The sequence below is a fragment of the Nelumbo lutea genome, chromosome 4, assembly GCF_056320005.1.
Source record: "Nelumbo lutea isolate HS-2025 chromosome 4, American lotus-T2T, whole genome shotgun sequence".
NCBI lineage: Eukaryota > Viridiplantae > Streptophyta > Magnoliopsida > Proteales > Nelumbonaceae > Nelumbo > Nelumbo lutea.
This window is the reverse complement of record NC_142687.1, coordinates 98,027,110-98,040,634: the sequence shown is the minus strand read 5'-3', so window position 1 is coordinate 98,040,634 and position 13,525 is coordinate 98,027,110. Positions and strand designations below refer to the sequence as shown.

At 39.8% G+C, this 13,525-nt stretch overlaps 1 protein-coding gene across 3 annotated transcripts in view; it reads right to left on the bottom strand.

The window, feature by feature from the left end:
- Positions 1–11,401, bottom strand: part of LOC148862101 (heat shock protein 70 (Hsp 70) family protein) — a 48,533-nt gene extending 37,132 nt beyond the window's left edge. For all 3 annotated transcript variants that reach the window (XM_088985352.1, XM_088985354.1, XM_088985355.1), the window contains exons 1-3: positions 10,330–11,401; positions 4,157–4,389; positions 1,764–1,923 (exon numbers count right to left, since the gene is read on the bottom strand). In XM_088985352.1, the coding sequence (XP_088841478.1) occupies positions 1,764–1,923; positions 4,157–4,389; positions 10,330–11,088 (1,152 nt within the window). In that variant the 5' untranslated portion in view covers positions 11,089–11,401. The remainder of the gene's footprint in view (positions 1–1,763; positions 1,924–4,156; positions 4,390–10,329) is intronic.
- Between the last annotated feature and the right edge of the window lie 2,124 nt (positions 11,402–13,525).

Sequence of the window (13,525 nt, the reverse complement as noted above, 5' to 3'; positions counted from 1 at the left end):
TTTATAAATGTAGCCCACCTTGAATTAAATGAACTGACATTTTGGAGGGGCCATAGGAGTGGATTTGGGTCGCAAGAGGAAAGAGGAAGAGGAGGTGAGGTTGTGGACATTGGACTGGTTCCAAAGAAGTCTTGTGTACCTTGCAAGCACAACGCATTGTTCACGTAACTAAAGTCTTGTGGCCGAAGCTTGGATTGGTTGGTGCAGGTACAAGAGAACAGGGTAAATGCAAAGGTTTCATTGTTGGATAGCGTTGGTGGGGAAGACTCTTTCGGCACCAGAAATTTGGAGATACAGTTGGATTATGATCATAAGAAGAGGAGTGTGGGAACAGTTGAAGATGAGGTGAGAATGGTTGATGGCAATTCGGAGACACAGATGGATAATGATCATAAGAAAAGGAGTGTGGGAACAGTTGAAGATGAGGTGAGAATGATTGATATGATCCCAGGAGAAAAGGTGGAGAAGGAAGGAAATTTGGCTACTGACAAAAATGTTGAAATTGGAAAAAATCTTGGTCCTTTTTTTTTTGGGGGGGGGGGGGGGGTGGCTTTGATTAGAGAAGCCTAAGCCTTGAGGAGTTTGAGAGGAGGGAAGAAAGTTTGAAAAATGTTATAGTGGAGGAAGGAGGAGAGGTGTGGAATGAAGCTGACAATGGGCAGGAAGAGCTGTTTGAGGGGGAGGACTAATGATGATTCATGAAGTTTTCATTTGGTCTTGGAGGGTTAGGGGATGGAGTGATGATGTATGGTGTTTTTTTTTTTTTTTTTTTTGATAAATAGTGATGATGTATGGTGTTTGAGGAAGTTTTTGATTTTGCTGTTTTGTTTGGGGTTTAGTTTCCTGTTTTTTAGTTTGTTTCATTTGAGGTGTTTTCCTTCCCCCTGTTGGTGAACCCTTGTGACCTTGTTTTATGTTTTCTTTTGTTTCTTTAACAAATTTCATTTTATTATAAAAAAAAAAAAGCTAAGGCTAGTGACTAAAAGGGATGTCATGCACACATATTGTAACACATTCTCCCTAAATATATTAACAAAGCACTTTGATTATTATCAATAAAAAAATAAAAAACTATGCCCAGAAGCAAGCCGGTGGTGGATTGGAAGCCTCCTGATGCAGGCGTCATTAAACTAAATTTTGATGGCAGTAGTTTGGGCAACCCGGGGCCATCTGGAATAGGAGGAGTCTTCAGAAATGATGAGGGTCAGATTGTAGCTCTATTTACTGGTCCTATAGGGTGGGGAGACTCTGTAAATGCAGCCAAGCTGTGTTACAAGGAGCGGAACATGCAAGAGAGTTGGCAGTGGAGCATTCAATGATTGAAGGTGATTCCAAACTGGTTATTGGATGGCTAAAAGAACCAGAGACAGCAGCCTGGCTGTATAGGGGGGCTTTGAGAAGATTTAAGTGGCTGACTTCAAATATTTCAGTCACAGTTCAATGGGAAAGAAGATCGGCAAATGGGCTGGCAGACCTTCTAGCTAAACAAGGAGTACATAGGAATCAGCTCTTTTGGGCTCAATTGTAAGCTTTATGATGTAGTTTGGAGGCTGCACCTCACGCCTCTTTGTGGGGAATTGTATGATGAATACTTAGTTCTTTATTTAATAAAATTTTCATTATCATTATCAATCAAAAAATAAAAACAAAAAACTATGCCAGAGGAACAACTAAATTACCACTTCTATGAAACAGAATATAAAAACATGAATTAGCTCATGAAAATTAGCACCAGATATCATAAAGAAGATCTATCCACTGACCTGTAACTTTGGCACGCGAGTGGCACCGCCTATCAGCTCTATTGCATATATCTCATCAACACTCAAACCTGAATGCTTGATCACTTCTTTCACAGGCAGAAGAGATTGCTCCCACAGGTCTCCACAAAGATCTTCAAATTTCTCCCGAGTTACTGTGCTTCTATAGAAAATAAAAATAATAGAAATAAAAAAAAGAAAAATATAATTACCATCATGTTGATTTTCACAGGTATTAGTTAACAATTTACAAAAAAATGTAAAGGGTATTAAAAATGAGCAAGTGAAATCATGGCTCTATACTTGCTGGTTACCAAAGTCCATTTGACAAAGGGAACAATAGGAAAAGGTATGCATTTTCAGTGAGTGCAAGGTGCAAGAAAAGCACAAGGACCTTATGGTGCTTGAGGAACAAGGCAAGGCACTCAGTTTTGAAGCAAGGCACAAATTTTTGAAAAAAAAAAGAAACCTGGATTTTAAAAGAAATTAAATTTAAAATGCCTGATGCCTCAAAGTAAAATACATAAGCATAACATATAATCACATATAAAGTGAAAATGTGAAAGTGAAAGCAAACATATGTAGATCGTATCTAAGTGCTTCATGCACTTAACAATTCAAGCATGTGAAACTTTTAATCTATACATTTATCCCTATTTGAATTATTTCAAGTAGCTAGTGTGATGTTAAACACCTTGCATTCCCTATCCTAAGAAATTGGCCCTCCACCTTTGTAAGGGCCCCTCGAGGCAAGTCAAAATAAGTTCATGCTGGGGTATGGGGCAACATCCAACCTAAATTTTTAGTCTTTATATGTAAAGCGGGGTTGGTTTTGTGATTTTAGTTGCAATTCATTTCATTTTAGGATTAGGGGTAAGGTATTGGTTGTACTGTTATAGTAGCTTTTTCAGTGACAATTTTGCTATTTGAGATCCTATTTGCCAGAAGCACAGCTTCAGAGCAGCAATATTGTGGACTGACTTTAGTAAGTGCCATTTCTTATATCTTCTCTTGTCTTTTAGTTTACCGCTTTTACATTACTTCTGCCCAAGGTTCAAAGTATCAATATACCCAAATATGACAGAAGGGGTGTATATGTACTTTGCACCACACTCTTCTTTTTTTAGTTTTCTTTTTCAAAAATAGGGAAGAGAGGTAGGTTTTAGGCCTGGCTACCCCCTGAAATGGGTCAAACCACCCAAAAGAAAAATATTTGGCGTATTGACCGATATGGCCAGATGTACGTGATGAAATTTTGAGCCTTGCTTCTGCCCTCATAATAGTGAGTCTAGCAATCATACATCTTATCTACAACCACATTCATCACTGATTCACTGCTTTCCTTCTTCATAACACTCACACTTTCTACTACTAAAAACTAATTCAGCAAGTCTTTTCCTTTAGTTTTCTCTATTAAATTACAAAAGCAGTGTAGCCCCTAACTGATCTGTTTAGAGCATAGAAACCTTCTCTTTCTCGCAGCCTAACTGGTTTCCAACTACTTTACAGCTTTCTAAATTCTAACCTCATATCCAGACCTACAAATCTAACCATGTTCTGAATCTAAAAACAGAAGTTTCCAACACATCTTGCTGCATCATTTCCTATAGTATGATTTGCTAAAATATACAATATTTTTCAGTCTGTTAAGCAAAGAAACTCTAGAAGCATACATAAAGTAAAAGGCAGCCCAGTGCATGAGTTTCCCCGCCAATGCAGGGTCTGGGGAGGGACAGTTGTACACAGCCTTACCCTTCACATACAGAGAAGCTGTTTCCAAGATTTGAACCCTGGTCACCCAGATTGAAATGGAGCAACTAACCGTTGCGCCAAGGCCTCAGTATTGATGTTACATCTTCTTGGTAAATGGTAAGCAAGTTCAAGTAACCATGTACTACAGGATGCAATGATTAAAGCCTAGATTGTTCAAGCAGCATGGGAGGATGCTATCTTTTCCTTTGTATAGTATGTCCCCTTCTGCAAATCTATAACTATAGATAACACAAGCAAATTTAGAGAAGCCTTCTAGATTTTCAAATCCTATTTACTGGCCCTTTGTTTTGGTTGGAAATTCCTACATTTTTCTGCTCTGTGATTACTATTTCATGCCAAAAGGTTTGAAAACATCATAGCTATGTCTGTACATGAAGCTAGTTTTCCTTCTTTTTTGATCAGTATTTTTTAATATATGCAGTACTAACCATCTTGTAACTTCTTGACAAGAAATAGTATCACATTTACACATTTACCTAGGTTGTCTTTCTCTTTCCTTTTCTTTCCAAGGCAATTAGTTAGCAAACCATTGGAAAAAAGAGTTGCAGCATTTACTACTAGAAGGAAAAACCTGTTGCTACATATAAAATGTTTTTGAGGTAATTGTTTGTAGTTCAGCCCACCTAAAATCACGATCATCATAAAGTGATTCAACTGACATTGGAGCCATGGTATTTGCACTTAAAATTTCTTTGGTGCGCTTAACCTGTTTCTTCAATTTAGCCATTGCTTTAGGGGACTTCCTTACATCTATCCCATTCCCAACTTGATTATTGAACTCATCTGCGAAGTACTCCACCAAACGCATTTCCATATCTTGACCCCCAAGTGCCATGTTCCATCTGACATCTTTAACCTGCAACATCATTCATGAATTACATGCCATCCCAAAACAAATGAAAAAATTCCAATGACCATCAATAGGCATAATGCATAACGGAACACAAAAAGGGCACAAATAACAATAACAATTATAAGGTCACAAGCCTAACAATCTCAATTACCAAAATAAATCTAGATACGTAATAGGAATTAGTCAGAGAAAAATGTCAGGCTATTTTACAGCTCCACTGTTAGTAACACAATAACATGTAACAACATCATAACAAGTGACTAGCCATCTTTGAGAGGAAAAGGATCTCAAAACGGTAGAAGAAACAACCAACTTCTTGATCACCATGAAATACAAGGAGAAAAGGAAGAAAAGTAGGGAAGACCATTTGCTATACAGCATGTATACATGTACCGAACATTCTCCATCTTAAGATGATACTTATGATATAGACTTTGTAGAGAGACTGGGCCGAATGGGCCCTAGTGTCTATTTTATGTTTCAGTAGTAGGTTATTTATTTTGTATGCTAATGGGCCTGTTAACTTCTTTTAAGTTATTTAAAGTTTATGCTTAGCTAAAAATCCCACTTAAGGGCTGATTTGTAATTAACTACATCAGTTAAGACTAATAAAAGGATTAGTGAAGGGAGAGAGGTGATTATCGAACCCTCTTCTTCTTCCTCTTCTTCTCCATCCCCTTCTTCTATTCTACTGTTTCTTCCTCCTTTCTCACTTTTTTACTTCTTTAATCAAGTTTCTTATCAGATTTAAAAGTCAGATTTACTTTTTGGTATCAGAGCAGGTTTTCCCTCTTTTTTCTTTTCTTAATTTCTCTTTTCCCATACACCCTTCGATTAGGAGTGTGTATGGAGAGATAAGTTATTAATAGATCAGAGAATATTTTTGCCTAGTTGGTAGAGGGTTTGAAGAGTTAGAATCTGGCCAAAAACTGCCAAGAAGTGGAGTTGTAATTTTCTGACCCTAGCCGACTAGAGAGCTTTCAGGTTATAGGTCAAGAAGAAGATTTGGGTGTGGCGCTCAGGACTTGGGAGGTGTAGTTTGATCTCTAGAAGTGTGTGGCTAAGACTTGTAGGTGGTTTGGAAGCTCTGGTAGGAGCGGCTACCTATTCTCTCTTCCTCCTCGACAATCGGGTGCAGTGAAACCCTAGTTTTCAAGTCTGCAGGTATTGTATTGACCTCAGTTAAGTTTATATAGACTAAAAAACTAGTTTTTTTTATTTTCATTTGATCAATGGAGCATTCCAAAAGTGAATCAAAGCAAATGTTGGTATCTGGGGTTGGCCTAGTAGATTCCTTTTTTACTGGAGCGACCACAATCAAGCTAGATGGCACCAATTATCTAGCCTGGGTACAATCTATACGGATTCATGTTTATAGTAGAGGTAAACCGGGATATCTCACAAGCAGTAAGGTGAAACCCGTAGAAACAGACCCTGCATATGAGAAATGGATATAGGAGAACTACACTATTATTGGATGGTTAGTTAACTCTATGCAGCCCCATATAAGTCAGCATTATCTCTGGATGTTTTCGGCCAAGGAAATCTATGACAGTGCTACGGAAACATTCACAGAAGTTGAATGTGGCAAAAGTCTATAAGCTGAAAAGTTATGTGAAAAATCTGAGACAAGGGGAGAAGAGTGTAGCGATCTAGTATTCCGTCCTGAAATCACTATGGCAGGAAATTGATGTTATGGAGACGGTTGTTTGGGAGAGTACTAATAATGTAGAGACTTTTAGGAAACTGGTGGAACGAAACAGGGTGTTTGAGTTTCTTACAGGACTCAACCCTGAGTTCGACATTACTAGACAGAATATTCTAGCGAAGGATGATATCACTCTTGCTTAGGCATACGCTATGGTAAGCAATGAAGAGAGAAGACTATAAGTGCAGTAATAGAGTCCACCTACAGAACATTTTGCACATGCTGGAATAAAGATAAAAGGTCCGACCGAGAAGAAAGAAGTGATATGTGAATATTGCAAAAAACCAAAGCATACTAAGGACACTTGTTGGAAACTCCATCCTGATCTTCTCCCGGACAGGTTTCAGAATAACAACAATAACAGCAATAGCAACAGCTTTAAGAAGAATGGTCAGACAGGATAGCCTAAGAATGCTAATGTTGCCACAGTACCTGAAGGAGAGAACAAGGAGAGTGAAGAAAAGTCAGCTATGGAGCAGCTGGCAGCAGTAAAGGAAGAGTTTGAAAAGTATGGGAGGTTACTGAATCACTTGAAACCACTATAACAGCATCCTACCCTTCTGGCAGCACTTCATCACCTGCATTTGCTCACTCAAGTACTCGTGCTTCTACAAATCATGCTTCTATTTCAGGTAATCATAAAATCCCTTGGATTATTGATTCTGGTGCATCAGACCATATGACCAGTTTGTCTAACATCTTTTGTTCCTATCAACTCCTCTCTGGTAGAGAGAAGATATCTCTTGTTGATGGGTCTCTTGTTCCCATCTCTGGCAAAGGAGATATCAAGGCCTTTGACACACTTGTCTTATCCTCTGTTCTTCTTGTCCCCAAGCTAGCATGACTAAATCTATGAATTGTAGCATAACCCTTTTTCCTACCCGCTGTGTTTTTCGAGGCCTAAAATCTTAGAGGATGATTGGGAGTGGCCACGAGGCAAATGGAATATACTTGTTGGACACACCTGATAAGAGTCTTGGACCACCTAATGGAGTAGCTTTGGAGTTTGTTGTGTTAGAGTTTATTGATAGAGTCATGTTAGGTCATTTGTGGTTTGGTCATTTACTTTTTTCAGCCTTGAGCCATTTGTTTCCCGATATGCATAAGGGAGAGTGTCTTTATCGAGTCTTCATTGTGAGTCTTGTGAATTCGCAAAGCATTGTAGACAATCTTATTCAGTAAGCAATAAAAGATCCGTTTCTCCTTTTTCATATTGTGCACTCCGATGTGTGGGAGTCATATCATTTGCCTAGTATGGGGGGTTATAGATATTTTATCCTCTTTATTGATGATTATTCTCGCTATATTTGGACTTATCTCATGAGATCCTAGGATGAAGTACCAACTATTGTGAAAAATTTTCATAAGCTTATCCTTACCCAGGTTAATACACAGATCGAAATATTCCAATCTAATAATGCTAAGGAATATTTTGAGAAGAACCTTTCATCCTACTTTGAGACCTTTGGGGTTATTCGTTAGAGTTTTTGTTCCTATACTCCACAACAGAATGGAGCGGCGAAAAGGAAGAACCACCATGTGGTTGAGGTTGCTCGATGCCTCCTTTTTGCATCTCATGTTCCTATTAAATTTTGGAGGGATGTTGTCCTTACTGCCACCTTCTTGATTAACAACCGTATGCCTTCTCAGGTTCTGGGTTTCAAAACCCCATTTAGCCTTTTCTTTCCGGATGGGGATCTCTTTTCTCTTTCTCCCTGAATCTTTGGGTGCACTTACTATGTACATGTTCATAATCATCAAAGACACAAATTTGAGCCTAGGGCACATAAGTGTGTTTTCAAGAATATGCCTCCACACAAAAGGGACATTGTTGTTTTGATCTAGCTCGTGGCACCTGCTTTGTCTCTAGGGATGTCACATCTGCTAAGTCCATTCCTTTCTTTGGTACTTCTCCTGAGGGGGAGCATCCTGAGGAGTCATTTGCTACATACATCTCCAATGGTTCCTCTTCCAATTCCTTTTGAGTCCCCTACTGACTCATCTTCTTCTAATGCCTCCCCTTCCACTGTCTCTCCACCACATGTTCCTGCTCCCCCTCCTCCTCCAGCTCATCCTCCTACATTTCCTTCACATCCTGTGCTCCAAAGGTGGTACTAACGACAAAGATTCAAGGATGGGCAAGTTGTTTCCACTCCTTCCACAAAGCCTCGTGCACCTCCCATCACTATTGAGGCAACAAGTCAGCCCTCCTCTAACCCACCTACCTTCCTATTGCCCTTCAAAAAGGCAAGCGGAAGTGTACAACACATTGTATCTCTAAACACCTGTCTTATAGCCTTATATCCCCTACCTATTACTCTTTTCTTGCCTCCATTTCTACCCATGTTATTCCCAAGTCTGTACTAGAAGTCCTGTCCAAACCTGAATGGAGGGATGCTATGATGACTGAATTTGATGCTTTGCATAAGAACCATACCTAGGATATTGTGGATTTGCCTAAAGGGAAGGAGCCTATGGGTTGTAAATGGGTGTTCATCATTAAGTACCATTCTGATGGCACCATTGAGAGGTTTAAGGATCGATTGGTTGCTAAAGGCTACACTCAGATGTATGCTATTGACTACCTTGAGACCTTTGCTCCTATGACCAAGATGACTTCAATTCGAGTTTTGTTGTCTCTAGATGCTACTTTTGATTGGCCCCTTCACCAGTTCGATATTAAAAATGCCTTTTTGAATGGAGACCGCCATGAAGAGGTCTATATGTCTTTGCCTCCAAGGGTGTATAGAAAGGAAATGCAAGGGAAGGTGTGTAAACTGCAGAAATCTATTTATGGTCACAAACAGTCTCCTCAAGTTAGAAGTATACACTAATGTTGATTGGGTTGGATGTATTGATGATAGGAGATCCACCTCAGGATATTGTGCTTTAATGGCAGGAAACATTGTCTCATGGAGGAGTAAGAAACAGTATGTAGTAGCTAGATCTTCAACTAAAGTAGAATACAGGGCAATGGCACATGGAGTGTCAAAATTACTATGGTTGATATTACTTCTGGAAGAGTTGGGTGTTGACTATGTAAAACTAGTGATGCTCTACTGTGACAACCAAGCTGCTATCAATATTGCACATAATCATGTTCAACATGACAAAACTAAGCACATAGAGGTTGATAGACATTTTATACGGGAAAAAGTTGTTTTAGGAGAGGTTTGCTTGCCATTTATTTCTTCAAAAGAGCAGTTGGCTGATGTCTTGACCAAAGGTATTCCAAAAGGGAAACTGACACATTATATAAGCAAGTTGGGCATGATTGGCATCTATGTTTTAAGTTTATGCTTAGTTGGACACCCCACTTAAGGGCTGATTTGTAATTAACCACACTAGTGAAGATTAATAAAATGATTAGTAAGGGGAGAGAGATGATTATCGAACCCTCTTCTTCTTCCTCTTCTTCTTCTTCTTCTCCATCCCCTTCTTCTATTCTGCTGTTTTCTTCTTCCTTTCTCACTTTTTTACTTCTTTAGAAGTCAGGTTTACTTCTGACTTGGTCTTGAACCTAGGAATAATATGCTAGATAAGACAAAATCTTCCAATCTCCTGAATGTATTTTCATGAATGTGGAAATTCAAATCTTAGAAAACAGTACTGCAGGAATTTCTGAATTCAAATTTTTAATAAAAATAGTACCAAAGATTTCTTGAGGAGAACAAGTATAGGTATAGATTTTTTTAATAGGTAAAAAATGAAATTTTCATTAAAATATAAGAAAAATACATGCTGATGGTGACAAGGCATCGCCCAATTACAACAAGTATAAGATATAGATATAGATATAAAAGATTTTAATGATGTTGAGACACATTCCATTTATATTTCATATCAGTATTCAGTACCCTTAGACGCAGAAAATATGCTGTGGAAATGTTAGGAAATATGTAAATCATGGCCATATGCAACACGAACTTTTCATAGATATGCTGTCAAATATACAAAATTGATCAATTATATTTTCATTGACCTTATTACTTTCAAGCATTAGTCTTAAGCCTTCACGTTAAACTCAATTTTCAGTGTTCTTCAGGTGCATAAAACTTTCATGCTTGAAATGATCAAATGTTGCACTGCTAAGATGTTCAATGGTTAAGCAGGAGCCTAAGTTATGTGTATGGCCTCACCTTATAAACTTCTATCTCAATTTAGGGGCAAATTTTGAGAACGATATATGCGTTCAGGAATTAATAACCAAAGGAGAAGTCAGCATTAAAGCTTACCTGGAATTGATTGACCGACACTGTCTTCCCATACTCCTTCGTATTATAAGCCGAGAAGTACACAAGAGCAGCGTAAGTACTAGTTGAACCCATGTCATAGAATATAACATGCCGTGACTCATTGGAGAAATCCTTATCGATCCCATACTGGAGTGCTGCACCAGAGTGCTCATTGATAAGAGATAGCACATTAATACCAGCCAATTGTGCTGCTTGAAGCAATCCTTTCCGCTCCGCCTGCCCAAAGTAGGGCGGCACCGTAATAACTGCATCCTTAATCGGCACCTTCGAATGAAACTCCGCCAAGTGTAGGCCATAACTTAGCACCATTGCTACCAACTCTTCCGCCGAATAAACAGTAACGCCGTCATCGGTCCTAATTCCTGCTGTGCCTCTGGAATCCTCCACCAGATCAAACGGCAGGTACAACGAATCCATAAGATCCTTCACGTACTTAAACGGCTTTCCGATGATATCTCTAACTTGTGAATAGACCTTATCAGGGTACCTAGCGATAATTCCAGCTGCTTCTTCTCCAACCAGGCGATTCCCACCTTGAAATGCAACTAATGCCGGAGATTTCCTCTTTGACATCTCATTAATTGCTATAGAAATCGGACTCTGCCCGGGCTTGAGGTTTACAACCGCCACTTTCATCCACTCTGAACCTAGATCTATGCTCGAAACCGCAGATTCCGACGGAACTACAATGAGAAAAAGAATCAAAACCGATAACCCTAACTTAGGCCACATCTTCATTCCCTGTCGCTTTTCAACAGCTAAAAACGAACAAATGAATGCAAAGCCTGCAAGCCGAAATCCCAGTGTTCAAAATGACATTCAAGAATAACACACATAAGTATCGAAGGTCCCAGCCATTAACACTGACCCCGAGCTCAATATTTCGAGACTGTGGAATTAGGGTTTCAGTTTCGCTTTTCGAATTCTGAGAAAAGGAACTGATCGATCATTCGATCGAGAAGAATAGAGAGAAGGAACCCAAGATCTGAGTTAACGGTCTTTCTTTCTGGGGATCAGTAGGACAGGTTTTGAAGGTTGAAAAAAAGTGTGTATGAAGAACGGTCTACTTGTCTAGTTTACGAAACACTATCGAATAAAATGAAGCCACGTTGCATTATGTACACGTGGCGCAAGTTGAGGCGCCCACTCTGCTGTGTGCTTGTAGATCGTAGATGTTTCTGGAGCTGAATCAAAAATCCACGTGTCGAGTCAAGAAATCTAAAAACTTGGTATATAAAGAACGGTCTACGTGAACTCTAGCCAATAGAATGAAACCACGTTGTAATATGTTCACGTGGCGCAAGCTGAGGCGCCCCTTGTGCTGTGTGATTGTAAACCGTAGATGGTTTCTTGGACCTGAATCAAAACCCAGATGTTAATCAAGAATATTTTTGGGTAAATTGGAAAATCTCCCCCATATTTTCTGACAATTAGTTAAACTTCCCCTATATTTTGTGCGTAGCAAAAACTCTCCCGAGGTTCAGCCCGCCGTGATATCTACACCCCTCCCGTTAGGTAGATAAAATGATGTTGTCATAGACTCGTACTGTCATTCTCCCAAAATTTTAAAATACCCAAATTGCCCTTATAAAACAAGGTTTGGATTATTTAATGAAAAAAAAAATTTAATAAAATATACAATCCATGTAGATGGTTGATGAATGACGAATCTAGGGGTAGCTTAAATTTGTCACCTCTCTAGGACTAATTTTCAGGAGCAAAATTCCAGAGGACATTTTGCTAAATAAATGATCGTGTGATCATTTTTGACAAAACCGATTACGTTTCAAGAATATTACAAAAATTGTGAGCGGGTGAGGTTTTTGCTTTTTGGACAAAAATGCCCTTACTAAATGACTAGACCATAAAACTCATTTATCCTTTACGTTCACCGCACTTCTTGTTCGGGTGATGGTGGAATTGGCTAAGATGCTATATGGCATCCTTCGCAACCATCCTCTCTCTAATTATGTTGGTACCACGTGTAATAGAAGAGTATGATCAAGAAGGAGTTTTTTACATGGATAAGGAAACAAATTCCGTCCGGAAAGAGAAAACCTCTCAAAAATCTTGGCAGATGATCTCATCCCAACAATCCTAAAAGCACCATCCATTTAGAACATGGACACCCAACTATAAATAAGTATTCCTCACTCGGGGTAAAAGACATTGGACTTTTAAAAGAACACTTTGAATATCTTTACACTATCTCTTCGGTTCAAACCGACATTATTCCAACCTATTCAACCCGACCACCTCTCTCTCTACCGAACTGACTTGAGTGCCAGAGTACCTACCCAGGGAATAACTCCTCGGGCCTCTGACCCTTCTCCTAATTGTAGATCTTAGTGCGTAACTTCGTCCTTCTACCTCGGCTTCGTCTAGTTGGTAGGGTTATTTGATTGTGTCTTCCATTCAAAACACCTCAGATCGAACAACATAAGGTTGGCGTCGTCTATTGGAAACGTACAAATAGCCATTTCTCAAACACCTTTCTACACACTCAAAGCAATCATGCCCAAAAACGCATCCTACCTCTCTAGAGCACATTCCCCATCTCGGGGATCCCGTTCACATCGCAACTCTCCACCTCGTGAGCCCTAGCATCAGGCTGCGGTCGAAATTGCACAATTCAATTCATGCACTAGAAAGTCGATTGCGTCCTAGCCATATGGAGGCGTTAGGGCAACTAGCTCACCCTCCCCAAGCTACATGCCCTGCCACATAGGCGCCTACTATAGTCGATCCTCGCACCGAGGACCCTAAAGGGTGCCACGTAGATAGGCACGAACGACTGCAACCATCCAAAGTATCTGACTCCCCAACTCGGTCTCGCGCACACGATGCCCACATTAGATCTCATCACTCTACCAGGGTGCTAGCAAAAGAACAGCTCGACCAACGTCTACAGCAGTTACTGGTCTCGATAGCCAAATCTAGCTTGGTCCGAGATTAGCTTGCAACCCCAGAAGGGGAGAAGTCCACAAACGCGGTCCTAGCCAATAGAGGCATCGAGATCAGAGAGCTAAAAGAGCGCTTGGCCGAACTGGAGTGCAACCAAGCGAATAGAAGCGCTGCCCCCCCTGACAGCTCGACCAACAAAGCAACACCACGGTCAACAGCCCGCCAAAGAGCCCATCTTCATCCAAGAAATTGTCGACGAACTCCCTCCAAC